Source organism: Panthera tigris, chromosome A3 (assembly GCF_018350195.1).
Source record: "Panthera tigris isolate Pti1 chromosome A3, P.tigris_Pti1_mat1.1, whole genome shotgun sequence".
In the NCBI taxonomy this organism is placed as follows: Eukaryota; Metazoa; Chordata; class Mammalia; order Carnivora; family Felidae; genus Panthera; species Panthera tigris.
In genome coordinates, this window is record NC_056662.1 from 12,757,590 (window position 1) to 12,781,873 (window position 24,284).

At 56.3% G+C, this 24,284-nt stretch overlaps 1 protein-coding gene across 2 annotated transcripts in view; it reads left to right on the forward strand.

The window, feature by feature from the left end:
• Positions 1 to 24,284, forward strand: part of PREX1 (phosphatidylinositol-3,4,5-trisphosphate dependent Rac exchange factor 1) — a 185,708-nt gene that overhangs the window by 121,540 nt on the left and 39,884 nt on the right. For both annotated transcript variants that reach the window (XM_042980207.1, XM_042980208.1), the window contains 7 exons: positions 749 to 898; positions 2,960 to 3,107; positions 11,483 to 11,583; positions 12,872 to 12,975; positions 13,183 to 13,232; positions 14,800 to 14,875; positions 23,893 to 23,965. In XM_042980207.1, the coding sequence (XP_042836141.1) occupies positions 749 to 898; positions 2,960 to 3,107; positions 11,483 to 11,583; positions 12,872 to 12,975; positions 13,183 to 13,232; positions 14,800 to 14,875; positions 23,893 to 23,965 (702 nt within the window). The remainder of the gene's footprint in view (positions 1 to 748; positions 899 to 2,959; positions 3,108 to 11,482; positions 11,584 to 12,871; positions 12,976 to 13,182; positions 13,233 to 14,799; positions 14,876 to 23,892; positions 23,966 to 24,284) is intronic.

Consider the following 24,284-nt stretch of genomic DNA (forward strand, 5'->3'; position numbering starts at 1 on the left):
TTTAAAGGGTCATAAAATTATATATTCTTTTGCTCTTGCTTTGTGTTTCTGCATGTGGCTGTCTGTACGTTGTTGGTTTCCACTGCTGTGTAATATTCTCTTGCATGGATAGTCCGTAGCTCATTCATTCCTTTGGTGGTAGATATTTGGGTCATTTCTGCCGTTTGCTATTATGAACATTGATTCTGTGAGCAGTCTTGTGTAAACCTCTTTTTGTGTGTGTGTCTTTGAAGTTGGCTAGGGCAGGAGTTCTTAATTGGTTTTGAGACACTGACTCCTTTGTGGTGTCACAAAATCTGTGGACCCCTCCTCAGATTTAGGGCGTGGCCGGCTTCAACTCCCCCGGAAAACGGGGGACCTGCCTGTTTTCAAAGAGGTTGGCCACTTCCCATCCCAGGCAGTCAAGGGCACCGTCGGGCTTGCACTAGGTTTTAAGTAGCCCAAGTGCCCCAGTGAGATGGGCAGGGAGGCTGGGACACATTGCCAGGCTTTGGGGCTCTTGCATTTGTACACAGACTGTAATTGAGGGGCGGGAGGAATCGTTGTTGGCAGACGAGAGGGAGTGAGCATTTGAAGCGTTGTGAGTTCACCTCTTAGGTCCTGATCCTGTCGATGCCCCTGCCACCCAGTCTTTCCGGAGCGGAGATGCGCTGGTCCCGTGACCTTCCTTGCACGCGTGTGGTGGGGAGTGTTCCGGGTTGTATGACTGAGTCTGCGCTGACCCCCCTTTGCCTTCTGCCCCTGCCAGCGGATTACCACAGCAATGGCTACACTGTCACCAACGGCTGGAAGATCCACAACACGGCCAAGAACAAGTGGTTTGTCTGCATGGCCAAGACGGCGGAGGAGAAGCAGAAGTGGCTGGATGCCATTATCCGCGAGAGGGAGCAGCGTGAGAGTGAGTGGGCCCTCTCATGTCCCCACATGAGTGGGATGAGTGGTCCCACTCGTGAAGAGTGGTAGTTTCGGGGCACTTTCCTGGGATCCTGGGGTGTGTGTATGGCTTCCCCTAGGCTGGTCACTTCTGTGGGGTGAGGACTGTGTTCTGCAAGCAGGTCACTCAGGGGCCAGGGAGTTCTAGGACTGTGTTATAAGTCAGTGGTATCTTGGATCACCTGAGGTCATTTGTTAGAGCCCATTCAACAGATGGTGAAACTCAGGCCCAGTGGAAGGGACCAACACCTTGTCGATACGGTTGGTTGTTCTGGGATTGTTGGCACCCTTCACCCTTGAGGGCTGGTAGCCCCAAGATGCTCCCTGCATGCCTCTGTCCCTGCCCTGCCCCATGGTTCTGTTATCTTCAACTGGGGTTCTTTGTGCTGGAGACTCAGAGTCCACATCTGGGATGGGGGTCCTTGGGGGCTGCTCATTAATTGTGGTCACAGATTTCTCTGGGCCCAGGCTCCCTGGAGGAAGCTTTCGTAAACTTAATACAGGGCTGGGTGTGGTAATTGGGTGGGGTTGGGACCAGGCACTGGATGGTTCTGCAGAGGTCACCGGGCTGGGAAAGGGGAGCTGTGCTGTGTTACTCAGTGATCTCTTCCGATAAGAGGGGATAAAAGCGGGTTGTAATGCCACTAAATGAGGTTTGGATTTGACCATACTTCCTATCCCCCTCCCACCTTTGCAAAGGAGGAAACTGAGGCATAGTTTTCTCCATATCTGTCACCTTCCACTTGGATGCGTCATAGACATCTCACACTTGCCAAGTCCTAATTTCCACCCGTCTTCTGCCCCAAACCTGTAGGTTCCCCATCTCAGTACACGGTTCCTCCATTCGCCTGGGGGCTCAGATTCAAACTCTTGGTGCCATCCCTGATTTCCGCCCACTCCCCAAATTCAATAGATGAAGTTTCTTTCCCACGTCGCCTTCGTCTCTCTGTTCTGTTCTTCCACACTCTTATAAGTCACCATCCTCTCTCAGGAATTAGGCCCAGCGTGGCTAGATCTGTTGCTTTGTTTTGTTTTTTCCTAGAGAAGCTAGATTTTAAGTTTTCAGGTGACATTTCTTGATTTTAAATATTGCGTCAAAATTTATTCAAACAGCATTAAGCCAGATAAACGAACCTGGCTTCTGGTTGAGAAAGCTTGTGAGTTCCGAAACTGATCAGAGATGGGTGTGTGCTCAGGACTGGGGGTGGGGTTGAGGGGTGTGGCCTGGCCTGTGTGGCCCATCAGTGTCTGTGGTTAGAATGGAGAGCTGTGGTCAGTGCTGGGTATTTGCGATTATGTGTAGGGTGTGGCCTCAGTGGGCCTCAGTCATTAGAATCAGGGCGTTGTCCCAACCTTGACCTCAGGGGTGGGGCATTCTGTGATCCTGAGCACAGATCTGGAGACGAACTTCCTGGGTCTACATCCTGGTTGCACCACTATCTAGTTGGGTAACCTGGGATAGACAGGGTACTTTCTCTGGGCCTCAGTTTCTTCATTTGTAAAATGAGGATAATTTTGCCCTCTGGGTTTCTTGAGGACTAGGTGCTTATAGCATTGTCTCTTAATATTTGTCAGGAGTGGACAGGGTCCAACTAGAAAATGTGGGGCAGGGATCTGGTCAGGGTTCTGTATGTATTGTCTAGAGAAACGGGCAAATTTTTATTCCTGGCTGGAAGGAAGATCTCAGTAAACTTTCTGATAACCTCTGAATTTGGAAACGCATGCTCAGGTTGAAGGGTTGAATCAGCCTGACTGCTTATTACCCTGGGACTTAACCTCTCTGGGCCTCAGCTTTGCCATCTGTAAAATGGGGGAGATTCACCACCCTCCCCTACAAGGTTGTGCGGGGAGCCAGTGGCAGATGCCTAGAACAGGGACTGACATGCAGTGAGTGCTCTATAGACGTCCTGGGCAGGGGCAGTAGTGGGGACAGCTGGGGGAGGCAGGCTTCCAGGAGCCACAGGCCTGCCCCCTCTGCTCCCCAGTGCTGGTGCTCCCCCAAGTGCTGACCATACCCCCTCTGTAGGCCTGAAGCTGGGCATGGAGCGGGACGCCTACGTCATGATTGCGGAGAAGGGGGAGAAGCTTTACCACATGATGATGAACAAGAAGGTGAACCTGATCAAGGACCGCCGGAGAAAGCTGAGCACCGTCCCCAAGTGCTTCCTCGGCAAGTGAGTGGCCCCACCCAGGCCTCCGTGGGGTCCCTGGGCTGATTCCAGGCGGCAGGTAGGGCAGACTGTATCCACTGGGCTCCTCCTGGCCCTGCCCCTTCCCCAGAAGCCCTGCTGGGCAGACCCACTAAAGCCCCCCCGAATCCTTGAGTAACAGACCTCGGAGGTCCAGGAGGATAGTGGAGTCCCCATATCAGGTCTTTCGAATGATTCCTACCACAACTCACTGCAAAACATGAATTTTATGTCGTGACCTGGTGCATACATCCATGTGATATATGACTGAAGCCTGTTTCACAAAACTTACCGCGCCCGATGCACTCTGAAAATACCGGTTCTGTTTCCGTTCCCGTTCTGTTTCTTTTCTATTCCATTCTGTCCTGTCCTTTGTATGCTGTTCATTTTTTCATTTGTTCTCGTGCTAAGGAAGACCCCTGCAATTGATTTCACAAACTACCAATGGTTTGCCCGCCATGGATTGAAAATCACTGCCCTCACACTCGGGAGGAGAATCTACCGTAGATCTTTCAAGGGAAGAGGCAGTTAACACCGGGAGTTGATTTCAAAGTTGCCGGAGGAGTGCACGTGGGCCCTTGCATCAGTCCGCACAGGCTGCCGTCTCCGTGGACCGCAGACCAACCGGCTGAAACAGAAGCTTACTTGTCACAGTCCTGGGGGCTGGCAGCCTGAGATCAGGGTGTGGGCAGGGCCTGTGTCTCATGAGGACTCCCTTCCTGAGTTACACATGAGGGGGAAGGGGAGGCTCCTGGAAGCTTCCAGTATTTGAGAGCCTCCAGTCTCTTCCTCCATTCTTTCCTAATAATGAAACGTTTTACAACCCCTGCCCCCAATTTGTAACCCAGGATCAAAGGGGTCAGGGCACAGGTGTATCTTAAACCCAGAGTTACATCTCATTCACCTGGTGGGGGCGGCTGGGGATGGAGAGGGGCAGTAGAAATACAGTCCCCGTAAAACCGCCGTGTGCCAGCCCTGCTGTGCCCTCCGCGTGGGACACCGGAGAGGGTACAGAATACCGAGGGTGCCGAACTCACAAAGCTTGTGGTCCAGCAGTGGAGGGAAGTTAGCCTTTGAGGCAGGGACTTTATTTAGAATTTATTGACTTACAGCTCACCCAAAGGCTTTTGAGGAGGCCTTGGATAAAAGCGACTGTATTATTATATTGCCGTGGACCAGGGGAAAGGTGATTTGGACCAAGGGAGTCACACAGTAAAGACGGGGGAAGTGGTTGCATTCTGGGTCACTTGGAGGGTGACAGCGTTTGCTGGTCGGATGAGAAAGAAGAGAGTTGAGGATTGTGAGGCCTTGGAAGGCTGGAGTTGCCGCTTGCTGAAAAGAGGAAGGAGGTGGACAGAGGAGTCGGTTTTGGGGGGGAGGGTGGACGGGAGTGGAGCTCAGAGGGTCCTTTTGGACAGGTTACCTTGAGATTCCGAGACACCCGGGTGGAGATGTTGGCTTGTTAGTCGGATATAGATCTTGACTTGGGGAGAGAAGACTGGGTTGGAGAAGTAAATGCAGTGGGTGTGGGCGTTTCGATGGTTTTTCAAGCCGTGGGACTGAAATCTGCGAGGGGTCATGCAGGGAGAGACGGCTGGGGCTGTGGGGCCGCCAGCTGGCAGGGGACCCGAAGAGGGAGTGGGCAGAGAGGTGGGAGGCCCTCGGGGCAAGGGTGCCGCCCTAGAAAAGATGCAGAGACAGGGCGCAGTGGCAGCCAGGTTTGGACGTGTTAAGGTTGAAAGGCCCAGTAGACATTCAAGTACCGATGCTGGTCAGGCCTTTGGAGACCAATGTGGAGCTGGGGCGGAGCACATCTGTCACGGCCTGAGGCTTGTGGTTGAAGGGGCGGCAGGCAGGAGGTTTGGGGGGGTGGTTGGGCTCCGGAGGGGTAGCTGGGGGATGTCCTGGACTGGAGCTGCCCTGTTGCAGCAACCCCAGGGTTGGGAGGGTGTGTGGAGAGGAGCGTGTGGGCCCCAGCCGTGTGGGAAGCAGGGAAGGGGCGTCCCGGCACCCTTTTGTCAGCTAGTGTTTAATCCCTGGGCAGAAAGGAGGTTTTTCTCTCTGGTGGGGGGGGGGGCCTGCTTCTGGCGCCCCTGGGTCAGAGGACCTCTCCGCCTCCTGCCAAACCCCTTGGGGAGCTTAGTCCAGCCGGATGGGATAACCTGCCTGTGATTAGAGCTTCAGCGGACTGTTCTGTCTCCTCAGGAAGGATTAGGGGAGATTTCTTTTACCGCCCATTTGAAACAGGGCCAGGATTGAGGCTTGTTCTATAATCACCAGGACCTTAAGGACCAGACTTCCTGCAGGAGACTTTTCTAATGAAACTCTTCTCCCCGCAGAGCTTTGCTCTGTGCCCAGCGCCAGGGCTCGTGACCTTCCTCCTTTCCCACCAGGGCTCAGCTCCCAAGTCTTCTCCTGCAGGAGCGTCCTGGGTCCCCTCGGGTGGAAGGAACCTATAGCCACAGAAACATAATTATTCAAACGCATACAACACTATGAGGCAGGACACTACCATTATCCCCATTTTAAGGGTAAGAGAATTGAGGCACAGAGAGGGAAGAGGTCCTGCACAAGTTGGGGGCTGGGATTTGAACCCAGGACTCTCTCCCACCGCGTTCTGCTGCACGTATCCATTTTTACCTCTGGTCGGCACATTTCATTTTTCCTTGTAGCTACTCTCTCCATATCCATTTGTACTACTTAGATGGGGAATCCATGAATACAAAAAGGGTCCGATTTATCTTTATAACCTCTGAGGGTTGGGCTTTGAGTCAGACTTGGACTTAAGCCCTGGTTCCCCCACCTTCTAGCTTTGTGACTTTGGGCAAGTCTCTTAACCTCTCTGAGCTTCAGTTGATGATTCGTTGATGAGAAATAATAAAATATGCCTCATAGCATCATCAGAGGCTGCAGTGAGAAAATGCATGTGGCATCTCATAATTGTGCTGCTAAGGGTATTGGAGTGGCCTGTTTCTGCCCTGCAAGAGACAAAACTCATGATGAAAATCAAGGAAGAAACTCTGTATATTTGTGTGGAGGCATCATGGGAGGAACATGATTTGCCCTCTAGGAGCCTCAGGTCAGTTGGGCCGACTGAATCGGTTCATTCATTCATTCCTGCCATTCGTTCAGTGTTTACTGAGCCCTTACTATGTGCCAACAGTGAACAGGACAGACAGACCCCTGCCTTCGTGGAAATGACTGTCCAGTGGGGAGATCAGAAAATAGACAAGTAGACAAACACCAGTAAAGAAGGGATCTCAGCGAATTGATGGATTTTTTTAATTTAAAAGTTTATTTGGAGAGAGTGATTGAGAGGGAGCACATGTGTGAATCGGGGAGGGGTAGAGAGAGAGAATCCCAAGCAGGCTCCACGCTGTCAGTGCAGAGCCCAGCTCGGGGCTCGATCCCACAAACCCTGAGGTCATGACCTGAGCTGAAATCAAGAGTTGGACGCTCAACCGACTGAGGCACACAGGTGCCCCTAGTTGATGGGTACTGTAAGAAATGAGTAGGCTGATGTAAGGAGGTGAGGAAATGGGGTACTGTTTCAGCCAGGGTGGTCAGGAAAAGCCTCTCAGGGGAGTAGACATTTTAACCAAGCTCTAGATGTCAAGCAAGAGCCAGTCATGAGGCGATCTCAGGGAACAGCCTTCTTGGCAGAGGGAACAGCAGGTGCAAAAGCCCCAAGGCTGGAGTGAGCCTTGGGTAGTTGAGGATCTGCCAGGCCAGTGTGGCTAGAAGCAGTGGGTGGCTGAGGAGCGGGAGATGAGGCCGCAGGGGTTGGCAGGGGCCGTATTAGGCAGGTAAGGGGGGATGGGGGCTCAGGGTTTGTTCTAGGTGCTCTGGGAAGCCATTTTCAAAGAGCCTAAGCACAAGAGCGGGATGAAGAATGAGCTCATCACACAGGCTCTGGATGAGGGCACTGTCAGAGCTCTAAGAGCTCCGGGGACAAGAGTAATGGTGTATTTGGTAGAGGCAGTCAGGGAAGGCTTCCTGCAAGAAGAATGCCTTTGGTTTCCCTCTTGTCAGAGGTTAGGTATCATTCATTCATTGCTGGAATAGAAGCTCTGCGGTGGGAGAGGCCTCATTGTCTCGCCTAACCTGGACGCACAGGTGCAGGGTAGCTGTGGGCAACAGACATGGCTGCAGGAAGCTCCTTCAGGCAGCGGAGTCACGGGGCTGAATATAACGCCTTCCCCCACCCCGCCAGTCCCTGCCCTCATGGAGGAGACCGGAGAGAACAAGGGGATTGCTGTACTGGGCGGTGCTTGGAGCCTCAGCCAGGGGACTGTCCCAGGGAGACGGCAGAGACACAACTGTGCATCCCTGTGCCTCGTGTTGGGCTTGACGCGTGGTGGTGATTCTGGGGGCCAGGAAGGAGCGGTGAGGCTGGGTACACGCTAACGCAGCTAGTGCCCATTGCCCGGATCCCGGACTCCCCGCCAGCCTAGGCTGACCTGCTCTCTGTGCCCCCAGCTCAGTGCCCCGAGTAACATCTTCCTGAAAGGCTGGAACTTGCCGCTCTTTGTACCCAACTTCCGGCAACTGGCAGACCGCTGGTTTCCTGACCTTACTTCTCACTCGGGGCTTTTCTCTATGCTGATCCCCTCCCTGCCTAGAACACCTTTCCTTGCACCTCACTGGAGGCAGGTGGCTCCCCACTGACCCACGCAGTCCGTGCGTGTGTTTTACATGGGCCACGTGGTGCTTTCAGGAAATTTTGATTATAAATCAACACTTAACAGTTGGGAGATTTCACAGGAAATGCCGCATTTCCGGCTTCTTTTGGAAAAGTAAGATACTCCAGTCTTCCCATGTGGCCACGGTCAGCTGCACTGAGGGGCGGCTGGTGTCTTCAGGAGTGCCGGCTGGTTTAGCATTGCCGCACCCTGGCCCCTTCTGTGCGTTTCCAAGAGCTTGAGGTTCCTGTGCTAGAGAGGAGTTTTATGTGGTTGTGCACACTGGGTCCCAGCTTGACGTTTCATATGATGTGACAGTTGACCTGTTGAATCCAGAAGGGCCCTGAGTGACCCACTTGCCCTAGAGGCCCCAATAGACCCTACTGAGGCCCACAGAGGAACAGTGGCTCGCCCAAATTGGCCCAGCAAGCTGTGAACCTTCCCTGATGCTCTCAAAGGGGTAAGACTCCGCGCGGGGCAGAGACGTGGGTCACGGTTGTTCTTCTCTGGGCCGCCTTCCTCCGCCCTGGCAGAAGACGCTGGGCCGCATCCTGTCCCCCGTCTGGCCGCAGGGCTGCCGGTCGGTGCCAGAGGCGGCCCCCGATGGGACAGCTGGTAGGCAGCCGGGTGCCGAGTCCCCAGCTTCCGAGAGTGGGCACTCAACATCTGCTCGCCTCCCTCAGCTGCTGGCAGCTTTCTCCCTGTCGCTGATTTTTGGGGCCTTGAGAGCGGAACTGGGGGTGGAGGGCCCAGAACAGTCTCTTCCCCACCTGGGGCTCCCGCCCCACGGAATAGGTCCATTTCTTCTGTGTTCCCCCACCTTGGCCTGCACCCGGGGCTCTCTGAATGCCTCAGCACTCACCACTGCCTACACACAGGCAGGCTTCGCTCAGCCAAACACCGGGAGGCTAAAAATAGTCCTGCCCCCTCTGGCCCTGTAATTGGAGGCGGGACAGCTGGTTTCGATAAGCAGGAGATCGCTGCGCTCTGGCCAGCTGCCACCTGCTCTCATTGAACACAGATTGCTTCAGTGGAAACGGCCCCGTGGCCGGCTCTCCCTTTTCCTGCTGACTCTGGTGGGTTGAGCTCTGCACTGAGCCTGAGCACACCCCCGAGAGCCAGGCCCTGGGGTCCGGCTGAGCCTCTGGCCCACCGGGCAGTCACGTTGGATCTGCTTGATTTCCTCTGGCTTCTGAGCACTTTCTCTCCCCGAGACCTTCCTGCCGATCCCAGGACATTCCTTCTTGTTTGATGGTTCATTCCTTCGTTTGTTCAGGAAATGATTATTGGGCTCTACTGTGCTATAGACCCTCCTCTAGGTCTGGGGGTAGGGCTGTGAATAAGACCGACAAAAATCCCTGACAATGTGGGGATTACCTTCTGGTGGGGGAGACGGCCGGTAACACGTGTATGTAAATCTGTAACAGTACGACTCCAGACAAGGATAAGTGCTAAAGAGGAAGCAAAACTGAGAGCCGTGAGGATTGTGTGAGGAACTGCTTGTGGTGAGAAGGAAGGACTTAACACGAAGAGCTGGGGGAGGGCATTTCCAGGCCGAGGGAACAGTAAGTGCAAAGGCCCCGAGGTAGGCAGGAGTCTGATCTAAGAAGCAGAAGATGGTGGGTGTGGCTGAAACATAAGTGAAAGGTATAGGAGAGGAGACCAGGAGGACGAGCGGTTCACGTGGGGCCCTGTCATCGTGCAGGCAGAGTTTGGATATTTTTCTGAGAGCAATGGGGAAGCCCACTGGAGGGTTTGACCAGGAGAATGACATGATCTGATCGCCATGAGCTCTCTTGACTCTCCACAGTCGTCTTTCTGGGTTCTTATTTCTTCCTCTTTGTTTCTTCGTTCCTTCTGCTTATCCATCCCTGTTGACATCCATCATCCATTCCCTCACCCGTCTGCCTGGTTCTGTCTCCACTTAGCATCTGTCCATTCCCTCATGCTCCCCACTACCTACCTGCCCACTGGTGTTTCCAGCCACCTGCTGATTGGTTTGTCAGATCATCCATTCATCTGCTCACTTTCCATCGTTTACCTCCCACTTTTGTGTCCATCGTCCATCCACCCACCCATTCTCCTTCCCTCCTTCCCATCCATCCATCCATCCAATCCATCCATCCATCCGTCCATCCATCCATCCACCCACCCATTCTGCCTCCCTCCTTCCCATCCATCCATCCGTCTATCCATCCATCCATCCGTCTATCCATCCATCCATCCATCCATCCACTCACCCACCTACCCACTCTTCCTCCCTCCTTCCCATCCATCTATCCACCCACCCATTCTCCCTCCCTCTTTCCCATCCATCCATCCATCCACCCACTCATTCTCTCTCCCTCTTTCCCATCCATCTGTCCATCCATCCATCTATCCACTCGCCCACCTGCCCATTCTCCCTCCCTCCTTCCCAACCATCCATCCATCCATCCATCCATCCATCCACTCACCCACCTACCCATTCTTCCTCCCTCCTTCCCATCCATCCATCCACCCACCTATTCTCCCTCCCTCCTTTCCATCCATCCATCCATGCATCCACCTACCCATTCTCCCTCCCTCCTTCCCATCCATCCATCCATCCATCCACCCACTCATTCTCCCTCCCTCCTTCCCATCCATCCATCCATCCACCCACCCACTCTCCCTCCCTCCTTCCCATCCATCCATCTTTCCTCCCTTCCTCCCTCCCTTCCTCCTTCCCTCCCTTCTTGCCTCCTTCCCACCCATCCATCCACCCATCTATGTTCCTTCCTCCCTCCCATCCATCCATCCACCTTCTTCCTTCCCTTTTGTCCATCTGTCCATCCATCCATCCACCCACCCATTCTCCCTCCCTCTTTCCCATCCATCCATCCACCCACTCATTCTCTCTCCCTCCTTCCCATCCATCTGTCCATCCATCCATCCATCCATCCACTCGCCCACCTGCCCATTCTCCCTTCCTCCTTCCCATCCATCCATCCATCCACTCACCCACCTACTCATTCTCCCTCCCTCCTTCCCATCCACCCACCCATTCTCCCTCCCTCTTTCCCATCCATCCATCCATCCATCCATGCACTCATTCTCCCTCCCTCCTTCCCATCCACCCGCCATCCATCCATCCATCCATCCACTCACCCACCTACCCATTCTCCTTCCCTCCTTCTCATCCATCCATCCATCCATCCACCCACCCACTCTCCCTCCCTTCTTCCCATCCATCCATCTTTCCTCCCTTCATCCCTCCCTTCCTCCTTCCCTCCCTCCTTGCCTCCTTCCCACCCATCCATCCACCCATCTATCTTCCTTCCTCCCTCCCATCCATCCATCCACCTTCTTCCTTCCCTTTTGTCCATCTGTCCATCCATCCATCCATCCACCCACCCACCCATCCCACTTCCCTCCCTCCCTCCTGCCCATCCACTCATCCACCCTTCCCCCCACTCACCCAGTGCACTTGAGTCAGGGCCTGGGGTCTGGTCACACCCACCCCTCTGCCATTGGTCCTGGGGAGAAGCACAAGGCCTCAGCACAGCCCCTGGAGCGGTAGGCTCCCGGGCTTTGCTTTCCTGTGGGGCGTTCTGGCTGTCATTCCTGGGAGTGGGTGGGGCCAGGCCCATTCAGCGCTGGTTCCCGTGTTCCCAAGACTAGGGAAGTTCTCTCAACTGCTTCTTATATTCCCGGCAGTGAGTTTGTGGCCTGGCTTCTGGAAATTGGTGAAATCAGCAAGACGGAAGAAGGAGTCAACTTGGGCCAGGCCCTGTTGGAGAATGGTATAATCCACCATGGTGAGTGGGGGCTGGGGCCTGGCGGGCCCAGGGGTGGGCATAGGTCAGTGCTGCGCTTCCCCTAACTCAGCGGCTACCGCTCCCCTTCTGTGCAATCGCCCTGTTTCCTGGGCGCATTGTAGCCTCAGAACATAGATGCCCTTACAGATCTGCCCATGGGGCAGAAAGCCTTGCACTTACCTAGGACACCAGCAAAGCAGGGACACTTTGAAAAATTAAGGGCGGGGGAGAATTGTCTGTTTGTCCCTTCAAAACAGGCAAGAGCCGTTTATGCTTTAGTCGTTCAGCAAATATTTATTGAGTGCCCGTCATGTGCCGGGCACTGTCCACATAGCAGCGAACAGGACAGATGAAAACTCTCGTCTTCATGGGGCTGGCATTCTAGTCAGAGGGGGAAGTGTGCGTGTACAGACGGCGGTCAGTGCCGGGTCGGGGGAGAGAGATAAGGGGTGGTGTTCCGTTCTCAATAGGGGTTTGGAAGGTCTCTCTGCGAAGGTGCCCTGGGAGAGCACGGGGCCGGGTGGCGTCGGGGTTCTAGGCCGGGGGAGCAGCCAGTGCTGAGTCCCGGGCAGAAGAACAAGCAGTGTGTGCAGGGAGCTGCAGGGTGGCCAGGACTGCCACGGAGCGGCGTGGACAGCGTTAGGAGATGTGGTTGGCGGGCACGACCGGGGGTGGTGTTTAGGGGGTGGGGCCCAGGACCCCATGAGGCTTTGGCTTTTCCTCGGAGCGAGGTGGGGAGCTGCTGAGTTCTGAGCGGAGCGGGACCCTCCTGTCTGCTGTGTGCCTGGAACGGCGGCAGGGCGCCCAGCGAGGGGCCGTGATGCTCAGACGGGAGATGACAGTGGCTTGGACCAGGGTGGAGTGAGGAGTCAGACTGTTCATGCTTTGAAGGAAGAGCCCCCAAGAGTGGGGAGTGACAGAAGCATCAAGGGTGACCTGAGGCCATTGCATAGGCCTGACTGTGGTCTCGCACCCCAGCACCCTCTGTCCCAATGCCTGCTTTGGCGACCTACACCCAGGAGGTGCTGGGCCAGATGGTCCCAACACGGGTTGGATCTAGGGCATTTCGGGGCCTCTCAGGAGACCCGCGGCTGCCCTGGCCCCGGGCGGCAGGGTCGGCCAGCAGGGCCCCAAACGGAGCAGGGAACCTGGTTTTCACAGAAGAGTGAGGGCAGGGGCTCAGTGAAATTGACGTGGCACAGAGCCTTGCCGAGTGAGGGTGGCGGTGGCGTTGGGTGATGAGGGTGGGCCCTGGGTCCGACCTCACTGGCCCTTTGGGTCCCTCCAGTCTCTGACAAGCACCAGTTCAAGAACGAGCAGGTGATGTACCGCTTCCGCTATGATGACGGCACCTACAAGGCCCGGAGTGAACTGGAGGACATCATGTCCAAGGTAGGGACTCTGCCCCACCCCATGACCCCGACCCCATGGTCACTGCCGAGCAGGTGTGGGCCCCAGTGGCCTGTGCTTTCCCCCCTCCCCCACCTGCCTGCTCTGTCCTGGGAGCCATCTCTCCAAGTAGCCTGGGTTTGGAGGCCCCTGCGGGATGTGGCCTGATCCCAGATCCCCCCCCCCCCCCCCCCGCCTTTTCTCTTTCAGGGTGTGAGGCTTTACTGCCGCCTTCACAGCCTCTACGCCCCCGTGATCAAGTAAGTTACTCTCTCCAAACCCCAGTGGCACGTCTGCCTCTTCTGAGCTCCGTGCCTTTGGGCTGGTAACTTAACCTCTCTGAGCGTCAGTCTCCTTCTCCATCAAATGGGGCTAATAATTGCATCTACCCTATACATTCGTCCTTCGGGTTAAGTGAGTCAATTTGTGGGAGACGCTGCAGGGTGGTGGCGAAGGGTGTCAGTTCTGGAGTGAGTTTGAATCTCAGCTGCTGGTTTTCAGTTGTGTGACTTTGGGCGGAGGTCCTTAACCTTTCGGTGCCTCAGCTTTCTCCTCTGTGGAATGGGGATAATAGATTCACCTCAGCCTTTGCACTTGCTGTTCCCTCTGCCTGGAATGCTCTTCCCTTACCTATTTGCATATCGACTCCCTCACTTCCTTCCAAGGTGTCCAAATCGGAGGGGCCTTCCCTGCCCACCTTTCTAAAGCATCTCTGGCATGCACTGTCCTCCTGACTTCACGTTGGTTTTCTTCTTGAAACTCGTTAGTAGTTGACGTATTATGTTATTCATTTTATCAGTTTGCTTTCTTCCCCACTGGATTGTAAATTCACCGAGGGCAGGGAGTTTGCTCACTGCTGTGTCCCCAGACCAGCGCCTAGAGCAGTGCTGTCCTGTAGCCCTTTCCACAAAGATAGCCGTGCTCTAGGTCTGCGCTGTCCAATACTGTGGCCGTGAGTCCCATGTGGCTTTCAGACCCTTTAGGTGGAGGAATATAATTTTAAGTTTGATTTAATATGCATCGGTTGACAAGTGGCTGCATATTGGAGAGTGCAGGTCAGGGGCAAAGTAACACTCTGTAAATGTGCGTCAAGTGAATATTGAAAGGTAATTAACCTCTTTGGCCTCTGATTTTGCCCTCTGTGAAATGGGCATAAGAACGGCTCACACCCCTTGAGTTGCTACAAGGATTAAACTTGAATGGTGGCTGCACATAGTGAGGGCCGTATAAGTGCCAGCCATTGGTTATTTTCTTTATTGCGAGGCTTATGGTTATGGATGAAGGGACAGAGAGGGTGACCTGGCTCTTCCCCAGCTGCAGATTCCTCTGCCCCCTGTCCTGACGGCTCTTGTCTGCTCTTAGAGGAGCAGAGAAGATCCAGCATTTGCTGGCCTCTTTGGGGGTCAGGCCCTGGGAACCGCTTGCCTCTGTAGACCTGCCCCTGCCTCCTTGGCCCAGCCTCGGCCAGCACAAGCCCCCGCTCCGTCCATCAGCCCCCAGAGAAGGAAGGGGCGGGGCCAGCACTTACTGTGCGTGTGGCCTGCTGGGCTCCCCAGTTCCTAAAAGTCCGAGAGAAACTCCCCAGCCAGACTCTCATCAGCCTCAGCATGGCTGGCCACATGAGCTCCGGTCTGCCAGCTTTGAAGTCTGAGAAATCACCGGTCTGACTGCAAGGTTAGCGCAGCCCTTGGTTCCAGGACTCGGCAGGAATTTAGATGCCACACAGGTCAGAGCATTTGCTTTGGGAGAGAACCGGGCAACCTGATGCCCACCTCTGTGCCCGCCGCCCTGTCCCCATCTGCTCACATGCCCTTCCTCCCCCCGCAGAGACCGCGACTACCACCTGAAGACGTACAAGTCGGTGCTGCCGGGGAGCAAGCTGGTCGACTGGCTGCTGGCTCAGGTGAGAAGCCCCCCGGCCTGTGCGAGCAGCCTTCTCGCTCTGCCCGGGACTGGGGGGCTGACCGGGATATGGGCCTCTCAGGTTTTGGGGCTTTTTTTTTTTTTAAACAAATTTCCAATATTTTCTACTCTTGGTAAAAATCCGCGTAACGCTTGCGATCTTAACCGTGTTTCGGTGCACGACGCGTGACGTGAAGTCCACTGCCCTTGCTGCACCGTCACCCCCTCCCCCTCCTGAGCTCTTTTCATCCTGCAGAAATGAAACTCTGTCCCCCGGTAAACAGCAGCGCCCCACTCCCCGCAGCCCCCCGCAGGCACACTTCTGCTTTCTCTGGGAGGTGGCACCTCGTGCCCCGTGTGGTTGGCATCACACAGCCTTCCACCTCCCGCCGCTGACCTATCGCGCTGTGCGTAACGCCCTCGGGCTCGCCGCCTCGGCATCTCCTTCCTTCGCAAGGGCCGAACAGTATTCCATTCTGCTGTGCGGGACCGTCCCGGGTGAGCTGGGGCAGGCTGGTCTCCTGCTGAAGCACCAAATCGGAGCCTCCATGTGGAACCTGCCGAGTTGCTCCTTTGACACAAGTTCCCAGGCGGGCGGGGGCTGGGCAGAGGCTTGGAGAATCCACACAGCAGCGTCCCTCAACTTCCCAGAGGTGTTGGCCCCACCGAGCTGCCACAGACACTTCCTTCTGCCCGCCTCCTGTGCCTTCTGGCTCCTGCAGGGACAGGGGCGCTCCCTCTGGGCCAGGCCCTGGCCGGGCTGTGTGCACTTTCCCCTTGGGTCTTCCAGCCCACGTACAGACGGGGGAACTAGGCCCCGGGGAGGCCAAGCACTTGGTTCAAGGTCGCGGCAGAGCTGGGACTGGGATGCGCCTGCCTGACCCCGCTTGTCGGACCTCGGTCCTGCGAACTTTTCAGGGAGCTCGCGGGAATGTTCACTTGGGATCTGTGCAGACAGAACGCGTTGGCTCCAAAGACGAGGAGACAAGTGTGAAATCAAAACGGATAAATGTTTAAACGCGTACAGAGCGCAGCTCTCTGTCAGCCTCCCTAATTGTTAAATTTAGCATTCGGAAAAACCTCATTGCATTTGGAAATAATGTGCTGGCGGGATTTTCTCATGTCACACAATCCCTGATGATTGCCTGGAGATCGTAGCCAGTCTGTAAAGTAAATGTTTCTTGGCCCCAAATAACCTCAAAAGCGAGTTTAGGAAAAATCCTTGAAAAAATGTTTTCAGGCCAGAACGGCATATTTACTGTAGGAGGTGGGTGCGTTTTAACATGTTCGCCGTGGTGTGGGACTCTAAGACCCGGGAGGTCGTGAAACAGCCCTGGATCTGAATTCGGTTTTGCACATCTGGAGAGGGCAGAGCACCTCACCCTTGTGTCACACTCCCCTCCCTCGGGACCCCGCGAGACCGGCACGTGCTTCAGTTAGAGCCAGACGGACCTGGGGAAGATGCCAGCTTGGCGTCTGCCTCGCTGAGTGATCTTGGACAAGGCTCTTCGCCTCTCTGTGCCTCACTCTCCACACCTGTAAAGTGAAGCAAAAAACAGTACCTCCCGCTTCAGGTAATTTTGAGGATTCAGTGAGTTAATCATGTCAAGCGCTTAGAATGGCCCCTGGCCCAGAGTTAACTGCTCAGTAAATGTGACTCTTACTATCTCTACTCCTCTCCTGCACAGGGGATTCAAGGAGGCTCCAAATTACGTGCGGTGTGGAAGGCTGAGGAAATTGCGGAGGGATTTGGGGGCGCAGGAACGATAAGATCAGGAAACAGCCAGCGAGGAGGGGAGGGGGACGGGCAGGTCCATGGGGCCCCCACCGGGGCGGTTTCTTTTGTGGTTTAAGCCCTTTGCTTGCAGACCCGCCTGGGTTCGGGTTCTCTGAAACAGCCGCCTCTCACCGCCTTGGCCGTTTCTGGGCCCTCCTGTTTCCCGAGCTCCACGGGGGCCCACGGCTGAGCGTTGGTTTCCAAGCATGATGTGGACTTTGCCCTGAGCGGCGGAGCCCAGGCCCGGGTTGGGAGGGAGGCGGGTCACCGAGGTGGTGACAGGTCAGCGGGTCTGAGAAACGTCTGGAGATGGGGCGCGCAGGACGCACTGATGAGGGGTGGGATGAGAAGCAGGGATGCGTCCTGGGGCTCCGGCACGTCGGTGGCTGGAAGGACCATGTGCAGTGATGAGAATCAGGCAGAGGAAGCCCTGCGTGCCTGGGAAAACGGAGTGTTCTCTGGAGAGGGAAGGCGCCGCCTTTGGGGTGCCCACAGGACTTCCCAGCGGGGGCAGGTGGATGAAGGGGCCGACCTGGCATGCCAGGCGCTCAGCTGGCCTCTGCACTACAGTTACTCTGTCCCTTGTCCGCTTTGGCAGGATTTAAAATGAGAAGTCAGGAGAGGGTGTAGAGAAATTCAACGAGAGTGCTCATTAGTTCATCTCTTTTCTCTTTTGAGCACCTACTGGGTACCAGGCACCGGTTTGGGTTCCGGGGACACAGCAGCGATAGACAAAAGTCGCTGGCCTCATGGGTCTCAAATTCTGGTGAGGGCTAGGGCAGACAGTTGATCAATAAAACGAGAATAAAATACATCTGTGTTAGCTGGGGGCTGGGGGGTAGAGTGTGTGGGGGCCGTGGTGGGGGGCATTTACCCTTCACATGGGTGGGGGCAGTACAGTTTTCGTGGTGGACCTAGAAGGCTGTGTTGAGTAGGGACACTTGAACAGAGACCTGAGGGGGGTGGGGAACAAGCCAGGGGGACGCCTGGGGGTGGAGCCTTCTGGGGGGGACAGCAGCTCGGAGGCTCCAAGCGGGGTGAGCTTGGTGTGTCTGAGGGCGGTGGGGGGCGTGGACGGAAGGCACGGGGGGTGCTGGGGAGGGCTCTGGGAGGGTTCCCACCACTTCGGGCTCTGAGCACAGAAGGGACAGCATCGACTTTGGCGGGGGTAAGATCCCTCTGTGGAGCATGGGCCGTGAGGGGGCCGAGGCCGGCAGAAGGGAGCCTGGGGAGAAGGCAGCTTCAGGACTCCAGGCGGGGGACAGGGTGGCCGAGAGCTGGGTGGCCGCGGGAAAGGTGGGAGACATCAGATTCTAGAGTTTTTGGAAGTAGACCTAAGAGAGTTTGCCGATGGGTGGATGGGGTGCGGGAGGCGAGAGACAGAGAGGAGTCTCCCAGACCCCCAGGTCCTAGGCCGAGCGGGGGAGGCTCAGGATGGCATCCCAGAGCACTCTGGCCTGGAGAAGGACCAGCTTGGCATCAGGCACGGGGAGGTTGTGCTCACGGCCAGTGCTGTCAGAGAGGCCGTGGTCCTGGCCCAAGGTGCCCTGGAGTAGCCTGAGTCATTGCTAGTTGGTCCTGGGGACCTTCACGCCCCGCCCCCCCCCGCCCCCCAACCAGCATCTTGTTGGACGTGGAGGCAGGAGAAGGATGTTGGAATGAGGGTCTCAGTTGAGTAAACGTGTCTGTCTACTTCAGCAGACCTCCCGTGGCTCGGCCTGGTCTGGGGACACAGAGCTGACGCAGGAGGCCGACTGAAAGGCAGCGGGCATGTGGCCTCGGGAAAGGGGCAGGAGGGCATGTGTGTGGGTGGCTGTGGGGAGAGGTTGGTGATAAGGATGTGACCCTGAGGACTAGTTACCGCGAGCCTTGATTTCAAGAGTTATTCCTACCTTGTATCTTTGCAGGAAATTCAAGGAGGAAACCCGTAATTGTGTAGCTCAGGAGGGTAATTTTGCTTTGAACACATCTTCATTTCGAACTTTTAGATCATTCTGCTCCTTGAAACAAAATGTTCATGGCAACCTATTGGATCAGCCAGAAAAGCTTTTGGCTGCATATAATAGGAACTCTGATGTAGACAGTAAACACCTTTTCCTCTCACAGAATGAGGCGTCCCGGGTTCATGGTCCTAGAGCTCGAAATGCCATTTGCACTCAGGCTCCTCCTGTCTTTCTGTTTTCCTGTCTTCTTGCCAGTTGCCCCCTAATCCTACGATGGCTGCCACAGCTCCAGGCATCACATCTGTGTAGACCTGAGGCCAAAGGCAGGCGGCAGGAGCAGTTGGGGAGAGGGTTCTCACTCTGTTTGTTTGAGGACACTTCCCCCAGCCCCCAGCTCTCCCCCGTCGTCTTCCTCTTAGGTCTCTTTGGCCAGATGGGACCTATGTGTACCCCTAAACCATTCCCTGGGGACGAGGACAGGGATTGGTGAGAGTGGCTTAGAATTCCTCAGAATTCATTCTTTGGGGCTGGGAGGGGGGCCCCCTACCCACTGCTGGGACAAGTCAGTTCTTTGAAGTCTGAAGGTAAGGGGGTTATTAGCCCTTCAGTAGACAAGCTGGGCCCTGTGTCCGTTCCGATCATCTCTGGGCATTATCTCATTTAATCCTCAGAACAGCCTGAGAAAACAGTTACTATTCCCATTTTACTGATGAGGAAACTGAGGCTTAAGCTATGTAACTTGTCTCAGGACACACAGAAGTGTATCACTCTTATAGAATTGTGTATGTGTGTGGGGGGCTGTTATGATGCCTTGATACTAGATAATAGGTAATAATGAAAATAATGGTAGGAATAGGCTTCTGTATTGATTATAGTGTATACTGGGCAGTCTGTGCTGGGAGCACCGCCCAGGGGTGGCAGAGGCCTTGGAAAACCGAGGGCAAATCTGAGAATTAAAAAATGCCAGTGACGAAGTGAAGCTTCCTTCCCATGGTCACGGCCAGGGCCATGTAGGGAGGTAAACCTGGGAAAGCAGGTCCAGATCTTGTACTCTGCACCTCTCTGCTGCATGGTTTTCGGTCTCTGCTGCCTGGGCTCGAGGATGCCCCGGGCTGCGGCCGTCAGGTGGAGGGAAGGGGGTCAGTGGGCTAGGGCGGAAGGGCCAGGAGCCAGGTGCAGGAGGGCACAAGTGTGTTCCATGGAGCGCCCGCCACACTCACCCCCACAATCAGGCAGATGGTGAGTGCTGATGGTGTAGGGTTTTCAGCAGGGGAGGGGAAAGGGGCCAGGCCGGTGGCTCGAGGTACCGGCAGAGGGGAAAAAAAAGCATAGATGGGGACGTGACAGGAGCCCCTGGCCACAACCCTGGGCAACTACTAACTTGTCCTCTTAGAGCCTCAGTTTTCTTATCTGTAACGTGACGGCGGGGGGGAGGGTCCAGCTCTGAGAAGATTTCTTTCTCATGGTGTAACCTAGGACAAGTACAAGCCCGGCCGTGCCTCAATCTCTTCATCTGTTAAATGGGATTCATGACAAGAGTGATTGCCTCTGGGTTGACAGTCAAGATGGAGTGAGACCGTGCAGTGCCTGGCACGCTGTGGGTCAGTGAGAAGCATCCTCGGGCATTGTCATGGGGTTTCACGGTTCACGGGCAAGGAGCCTTCCGAAGCCCTGTGTAAGTTGCGCCCAGCGTCCCTTCTCCCGGCCCTGCTCTGCCCCCTTCATCCCAGGTGGCTCTCCGATGGGAGATCACCGAGCAAGAATAGCTAACGTTTATCAACTGCCCCCTGCATGCCGGGTGTTGGGTCCCGAGTGTCACATCAAGCATCTCATTTAATTCTCATAAGAACTCTGTGGGGTGCGGACACTACTGTTTCCCCCCATTTTAGAGATACAGAAACTGAGGCAGGTGGAGGGGAGTTCGGGATCAGTTTCCATGTCTTTCCTTTCCTTTCCTTTCCTCTCCTCTCCTCTCCTCTCCTCTCCTCTCCTCTCCTCTCCTCTCCTCTCCTCTCCTCTCCTCTCCTCTCCTCTCCTCTCCTCTCCCCTCCCCTCCCCTCCCCTCCCCTCCCCTCCCCTCCCCTCCCCTCCCTTCCCTTCCCTTCCCTTCCCTCCCCTCCCCGCCTCTCCCCCGCCCCTCCCCCTCCCCCTCCCCCCTCCCTTCCCTCCCCTCCCCTCCCCTTCCTTTCGATAGAGATTGCTTGTGGCCCACTAAGTGCTAGGTGCCGTGGGGGAGATGGGCAGCCCTGACGAGCACTGTTGGCTCTCACGTGTAGCTGACGTTCTAGTGAGAGACAGACCTTAAACCACGTTCGCTTATTTGGAGAAGCCCAAGGACAGGGGACAGTGGGTGCTGACTCTCCCCCGAGAGCAGTGCCCTGAAGGGATGTTTGTTTCCCACGGTGACAGGTGCAGCACAGGTGTGGTACAAGGTCATGAGCGTGTAACAGGATGAATATCTGTTGAGAGGATGGGTGGTGGAGGGTGGGGAACTACTTTAGGGGGTCCTCTGAGGAACAGGAGGACCACTCTGAGGAGATGACTGGGGCGCTGAGACCTAAAAAGCCGGGGCAGGGTATGCCGGGGGGCGGACGGAGCCAGTGCAAAGGCCCTGGGGTGGGGGCACGTGTAGTTTGTGAAGGACTAGCGGGGAGGCCAGTGTCGCTGGAGCCCCAGCACGGGGGCTAGTGGGCAGGTGGGGGAGACGAGGGCGGCATGGCGGTGCAGTGGCCCAGGCCTGTGTGTGCCCGCGCCTTCCTCTGGGAGGGGAGAAAGCGGCGACTTGAGGTTTTCCCACAGTTGGCGGCATGTGGGGTAAGGGGCTTTCTTTTCAGGTGTCCGGGGGGGTTGGCGTCAGAATCCTGCTGTTGTTCCAGCTTTAGGAACCTCCCTGTGCGTCACCCCAGGGCCCTGTGGGAAGGGGGCAGGGATGGGCTGGGAGCCCAGATTGTGAGCGCTTCAGAAAGCCAGGTGGGCTCCAGACGCCTGCCGGGGCCGCCCAGGCTGCAGATCTGGGCCTGCTTGCCACCTGGGCCCCGGCTGGGCCTCCCCCGCTGGCCCCTCACAGCCAGGGGGGCGGCTGCTCCGGATACAGCCTCCCTCGGGGATGCCCACCTCCCTTGGCCGGGCTCTGTGCACACGGCCCTCCCCAGCCACAGGCCTGCGGTCCCCACAGGAGAGATTTCCCTTCCTCCAGCCGGTCCAGGGCAGCCCGTGCACTGAAACACGGAGGCCAGTGCCTCCCCCGGGCCCTGGGCTCTGAGTCTGAGCCGCAGCCTCTGGCGCTCATTTCTCCTTGGGCTGGGAGACTCCCTCGCCGGCCCCTCGGCTGCTGGTGGAGGGCGTAGGGGACTGTGGAGGCGAGCGTCTCTCGAAACAGCTTCTTACTTTAGAAGTCGTTGAAGTGAGAGGTGGTCGGGTCCTGTGGCCATCTGAACGTAGTTGAAGCTCACTGACCTGGCTACAGGCCTCTGCGTGATTTGGCTCCTGCTGACAGCACCTCTCTTCAATCACTGAACATTTATCGAGCGCCTCCTGTATGCCAGGCCTTACTTCCCTGAGCACTTAGGATTCGGCAGGGAACGCAACATCTCTTTGCCCTGATGCAGCTGACCTCACGCACCCCCTCCCTGTTGGCCAGGCTGCCGTTTGTGCTACAAGCTTCATCCCGCCTCTGGACCTTCGTCCGTGCTGTTTTCTCTGCCCGTCACCCAACCGCTTGCCCCTTCCCTTGTCCCCACGGGCCACACAACTCACGATTCTCCTGACGAACCGGGATTGTTTGCTTTGCGAGAACCAGAAACAGATTCTGGCGAACTCCAGGACGGGGCCGGGGCGGGAGGAGAGGGGCCCCTTAGAAGGTTAAGGAGCATCCACAAAGTCCGGGGGAGACCTGGGAGCCGGCCTTAGAAAGAACTGACACCCGGAAGTCCCCGGCTTCTAGGGAGCAGGAGCGGCGGGCACCGTCTTCGGGGCACAGCTCTTGGGAAGACTCCACGCCAGCTGTTCCCTCTCCTTGGGCTCCTCTGCCTACGGGTCATGTTCCTGCGGCCGGTGGGAGCATCACTCTCGCTTTGCACGGACGCTGTGTCCTCGACCTGGCCTGGGTCGGGGGGGTGGTGGTGGTGGGGGGGGGGTGCAAGACCTCGTGGGGCTGTCCCAGCAAGACGATGTTCCACATGGGAGAGTCGGCCCCCGAGGTGGTGCCCAGGAGGCCACGGTCTGTTCCTGCTTATTTGGGCTTGGACGTCCCCTCCTTGGGAAAGCCCTGAGATGAGCCAGACTTGGACTGTGCCAGTCAGGAGCGTTTTCATTTGCAAGAACAGACAACCCAGCCGGACGGTGGCCCGAGCAGATAACCGCGCCCCGTAGCAGCCATGCCACCTGCCGGGAACCTTCCGTCCTTCGTTCCGCCGTCCTCAGCAGTGTCCAGGGGTCGGCTCCGTAGCCCTACGCGTTGCTCCCTCTCGTGACTGTGTCCCGGGCACGGGAGGGATGGTGCTGCTTCCCCTTTTATCAGGGAGGGAGGTATTTTCCAGAATCCCCTGGTGTCTCCCTGGCTGCAGCTGGTTCAGTTAGGAACGGGGCTTTGGGGCTAGTGTCGAAGATCCCGGCTACAGAGGCTGATACAAACTCGCGGTTTATTTTCCTTTGCTGTGAGAGGAGCCCAGAGCCGGGTGGTCTGGAGCTGCCAGGGTGGCCTCACGAGACCTTTGGGGACCACACTCTGTGTTTCTTCCTGCCCTGCCATGCTTGGCGTGTTTTGGTCCTCCGAGTCCTATTGTGGCCTAGGAGGACTGCAGGAGCTCCAGCCGTCCCCTCTTTGTTCCAAGCAGGAAGAAGAAAATGGAAGGCCAGGGACCGAGGGTTTTTGCCAGAGCTTTCTACCAACAGCCTCTGCTTCTGTCTCACTGGCCACGTCTAGCTGCAGGGGAGCAAGGGCGTTCACGGCCGCGTGGCCGGCTTCGGTCGTGAGGGTTTCGGTACTAGTGTGGGGTTGGGGAGAGGGTTGCTGCTAGGCAACCGACAGGGTCTGCCACACGCGAGATCTCCGTCTCTCCCTTGTGGTGTTTGTGGCACAAGACACAATGTATTTATCCCAGCTACTCTGAATTTTCTTGTTTCACTATTAACAGTAGCCACGAACTTGTTTGGGTGATGCTCCCTTACAGAAAACAGACACGAGTCCCTGCCCTTGTACAGCCTGCGTTCTGAGGGTGGTGTTGGGCTTCTCAGCAGCCTCGCTCAGCCCCTCAAGTGAAGGTTCACCTAACGCCCTCCCTTCTCGTTCCGCTCCAGGGTGATTGCCAGACGCGCGAGGAGGCGGTGACGCTCGGTGTGGGCCTGTGTAACAACGGCTTCATGCACCACGGTAATCTGTCCCTTCCCTTCAGCCCGGCCTCCTGGGGGCGGGGGTCTGCCCTGCTAAATGATTTTTTTTTTCTTTTTAATTTCAGAGGGAGAGAGAGGGCGGGGGGAGAGGGGCAGAGGGAGAGAGAGAGAGAATCTCAAGCAGGCTCCATGCTGTCGGTGCAGAGCCTGATGTGGGGCTGGATCCCACGACCCTGAGATCGTGACCTGAGCTGAAACCAAGAGTTGGATGCTCAGCCGACTGAGCCACCTGGGTGTCCCCTGGGGTGTGTGTCCTGGGATAGAAAACCTAGTAGGGACTCTGGTCCCTGGTGTGTTTT